Genomic DNA, 4,440 nt, shown 5'->3' on the forward strand with positions numbered 1-4,440 from the left:
TCATTGCATGTAAACACTGTGCTATTCGCTCTCCTTTATAAATAGCCCCCTTAGTATGGGGTCCCCTCCAATACAATACTCAGGTCTATTCCTATGGATATTCCATACTGTCCTCTTCCTAGGCAAGGTCTCCCCCGAGCTCATCATAAACAGAGACATAGAAACCTAGCCACTGAAGCCCGGGACTGGTCACATCTCAGTTTGCCATGCTGGCAATCCCTACTCCCTTGTAGAGGTGGAGACATAACTGCATGAGGACTGTCTGGTCTCCTCTGACCTCTGTATGAGGACTGTCTGGTCTCCTCTGACCTCTGTGTGAGGACTGTCTGGTCTCCTCTGACCTCTGTATGAGGACTGTCTGGTCTCCTCTGACCTCTGTATGAGGACTGTCTGGTCTTCTCTGACCTCTGTATGAGGACTATCTAGTCTCCTTTGACCTCTTTATGAGGACTGTCGGGTCTCCTCTGACCTCTGTATGAGGATTGTCTGGTCTCCTCTGACCTCTGTATGAGGACTATCTAGTCTTCTCTGACCTCTTTATGAGGACTGTCTTGTCTCCTCTGAGCTCTGTATCAAGACTGTCTGGTCTCCTCTCACCTCTGTATGAGGCAGTGACGTGTGGTACCTCTTGTTCCGGGTGAGGCATTCCCCAGCCTCGCCCCCAGCACGCCCCACCCCAGCCGATTGAAGCCCCGCTTCCCCGGACGAAGCCCCATTCCCAAGCTAGTGTAAAGGAGCAAGGGAGGAGACAGTGAGGAGCCTCCCTGTCCCTCACTTGCTCCTCACCGATGAGGGCTCTGTCCATGACAGGTTACACCGCGGGGAGGATCTCCTCCTCTGTATGAGGACTGTCTGGTCTCCTTTGTATGAGGACTGTCTGGTCTCCTCTGTATGAGGACTGTCTGGTCTCCTTTGTATGAGGACTGTCTGGTCTCCTCGGTATGAGGACTGTCTGTTCTCCTTTGTATGTGGACTGTCTGGTCTCCTTTGTATGAGGACTGTCAGGTCTCCTCTGTATGAGGACTGTCTGGTCTCCTCTGTATGAGGACTGTCTGGTCTCCTCTGTATGAGGACTGTCTGGTCTCCTCTGTATGAGGACTGTCTGGTCTCCTTTGTATGTGGACTGTCTGGTCTCCTTTGTATGAGGACTGTCAGGTCTCCTCTGTATGAGGACTGTCTGGTCTCCTCTGTATGAGGATTGTCTGGTCTCCTCTGTATGAGGACTGTCTGGTCTCCTCTGTATGAGGACTGTCTGGTCTCCTCTGTATGAGGATTGTCTGGTCTCCTCTGTATGAGGACTGTCTGGTCTCCTTTGTATGAGGACTGTCTGGTCTTCTCTGTATGAGGACTGTAAAGCCTCTAGCCAAAAGCAACGAGAAAATGTGTGATTGAGGCTCTGGTACCATTGGGGTCTCAGGTCAGCCTATTCAGGGTACATTTAGCTTAGATAGTACAGAAGGTGGCAGATTACCCCAAATATGTCTTTTTGTTATGAATATTGTTCAGGAATACAGACCTAGGTTAGGCAGGACAGCTCCGGCATCAGTGTGGATGACATCAACAAATACACCATCTGTCAGATCCAGCCTGACCTCGGCGGGTGTGTCCTGGAAGTACGGCTCGGCGGGATCCAGACCTGAGCGAATGGAGTGTGGACAATGTAAGAATTCTACGGATTTCTTCATTCCCCTCCCCAACTATTTCCCTGTGCCCCTTGTGAGTTGTCACCTGTGATCCGGGCAATGCCTCTCATTCTCTTCCCGGCCTCTCCGGCAACATGACCCCCCAGGCTGTGTCCAATCACATGGACGTTGGAAGGCGAATATCCCAGGGCTGTCTAATATGAAATCAGAAGAATGAAGATCTTTATGTGTCCTAAAAAGCAGCTTATTTCAGCACAAGAGGATTTGCAGCTCACACTACCAAAGATCATTGACGCTGAGTGAACCCGCCTGGGTGCAATTTGCGTCCCGTTTTCTGAAACATCAATAAAATGAAGAAAACCTGAAATTTTCCCAGAACCCCATTGAGGATCATGGGGAGAAAAACTAAATATTCCTCTTTTGTGGGGTTAAAAAACTAACTTTTGGAAAAGAAGAGTTATAGGAAGCCCGGCACTGTCACAGGGGACATAACCAAAGCCAAAATTGGGGGGAGAGGACCTTTCATGTGGCTTCAAAATACACAATTCTTTTGAGGATGTGTTGGAGCTGCATGAGGTGTTACAGAACAGCAAGATGTTCACGGACAGCATTAACCTGGAAGTGCATGTTTGGCCATGAAATTCAGTTTTATGTTTTAGAACTAGATTTCCAAATCTGATTCACTTCAGTATAACAAGACTTTTTCTGAGGTGTCCTTATCAGACACACGTGTCACTGAGGACAACATTGTCCTCAAACTGCTCCCTCCACCCATGTATAATGCCCAGGTTTTGAGAAGGTTGAAACATTCCCCATGAAGCCTGTTTGCATTCCTTCTCTTCCTCCCCTCGAGTTCCCCCAACCGTCATCCTCCTCAGCCTAATAATGGCACACACACACAGGCTGATGCAGGAAACTTCTTCAGACCGGGTCTCCCCTTCTTTTCCGGGTCTCCCCTTCTTATTCTAGAGTTGATGCTTAAGCCTATACCAGAGGTACAGATTATGTGAACCAGCTCTGTTTGGGAGACTGGTAGCTGGCCTGCCAATGGTCTACCACTGCTGTGGTGTACTGTATATGGATCTCCCTTCTCTTTTTTTTTCTCCTAAGCCTTCTCCTAAGCCATATAACCTTGAGCCCTGCCCTCATGGTGGCCTTGGTGAGCATTGGGAATGTGGGTGTAGGGGCATGGAAATACCAGTGAAAGAGAGGCCTCTCGTAAGTAAGTTCCCAAAGTCAGAATTGAAGCTCTGAAGAAGTCTTGAGTTATGGGGTTTTTTTTTGGGGGGGGGAGGGGTCTCCAACCCCCATAAGTGGAGCCCATTGAAGAATGTCCCTTAAGTTCTACAAATGCTCAAATCTGCAGGGAGGGGATGTAGAGGTTTTTTTTTTTTCTTTACCAGGACATTATAGTAGTTAGTGAAGTTCAGCTGTACTTCTATAATATTCAAGGCGTTTTGCCTCTCATCCAAGTGACTTGCTCAATTCTAATGTGAGTAGAGTGTTGGAAACATTCACTAAATATTTAGAGTCGACCCAGTCACCATCAGACAGTTACTGTAGAATGTGTCCGCTTGACTCGCGACCATAGCAGGCCCTTCTTATGGGAAAGAAATCTACTCCAGAATAACCATTGTCAGTCTGGTTTCCCTCCAACCCTCACTTGCACGGGCCTGATTATCTTAAAATAAAAATTGAACTGAACACTCAACCACACATGCGGTGCTCTCTACACACTACAAAACTTACTGCTGTCAGTCTTGGGATCTTTTCTTCAGACCCACTAAATCTTAGAGAGGAGCCTCTTAACCAAAATATCAACAGATCTAAAAAAGCTACCATAATCCTGACCCATGGCTCCACCAACATATCTTTGTTTAAATAGAGTCAGATTGTCCAAGAACATGATGAGACGTGAGCAAAATATGTGAACCCCTGTTCTATTTCACCATGGTGGCGGGACAGGTGTCTACTGTTTGCATTACATGGCTAACGGTTGTCAAGGGTCAAATTGTTGCCATTCATTAGAATTGAGGAGGCCACAGTGAAATGTCTTTAGGATTACAGAACAAGTCTAGATGATGGTGGCCACCTATAACTGGCTGTACCATGACCAGGAAACATGAGAACCTTCACAGGCTTACCGAGAGATAGTTAACAAAATATGCAATTTCTGCCCCCACAACACGGATATTGTTAGCGGCTTGGGAATAGGTTGTGCGGGATCCACCGGCCCAGTCCACAGCAATGCAGTTCACATCTTCAACCTCAAAGAAAGCCTGAGACAGAAACAGAGTCCAGTTACATTTTTTTCTTTTGATGTGCACAATATTGGCAGATGTATCTAGACAGTTGACCAGCACACATACACATGATATATAACATCAAAAGTACGTGCCTTGTGGTAACAGTTTGGTGAAGACCCATCTCTGTTCCACCATGACTGTCCCGTGTGTACAAAGCCAGCTCCATAAAGACACGGTGTGACCTGTTTGGTGGAGGAACTCGAGTGTCCTGCACAGATCCCCGACCTCCACCCTACTGAGCACCTTTTGGGATGAATTGGAACGCTGATTGTGAGCCTGGCCTTCTCATCCAACATCAGTACCCGACCTCACAAATGGGCATAATTTAATGACCATGGGGAGAGGCGCAACTTCATATTAGTGACCATGGGTGGGGTTCCATATTGATGTTCATGCGGGGGAGAAACTCCATATTAAATGGCATTGTGGGGTGACAGGCAAATTCATATTAATGTCGAAGGGGAGGGGGGCAATTCCATATACGTGACCAT

The 4,440-nt window shown here is 47.4% G+C and overlaps 1 protein-coding gene across 1 annotated transcript in view; it reads right to left on the reverse strand.

The window, feature by feature from the left end:
- LOC108800218 (pancreatic triacylglycerol lipase-like) overlaps positions 1–4,440 on the reverse strand; it is a 15,219-nt gene that overhangs the window by 3,538 nt on the left and 7,241 nt on the right. Inside the window, exons 4-6 of the mRNA XM_018572181.1 lie at positions 3,788–3,922; positions 1,729–1,837; positions 1,517–1,636 (exon numbers count right to left, since the gene is read on the reverse strand). Coding sequence (XP_018427683.1) covers positions 1,517–1,636; positions 1,729–1,837; positions 3,788–3,922 — 364 coding nt within the window. The remainder of the gene's footprint in view (positions 1–1,516; positions 1,637–1,728; positions 1,838–3,787; positions 3,923–4,440) is intronic.

This window comes from Nanorana parkeri, unplaced genomic scaffold (genome assembly GCF_000935625.1).
Source record: "Nanorana parkeri isolate BGI_ZX_2015 unplaced genomic scaffold, ASM93562v1 scaffold1958, whole genome shotgun sequence".
Taxonomy (NCBI): Eukaryota; Metazoa; Chordata; class Amphibia; order Anura; family Dicroglossidae; genus Nanorana; species Nanorana parkeri.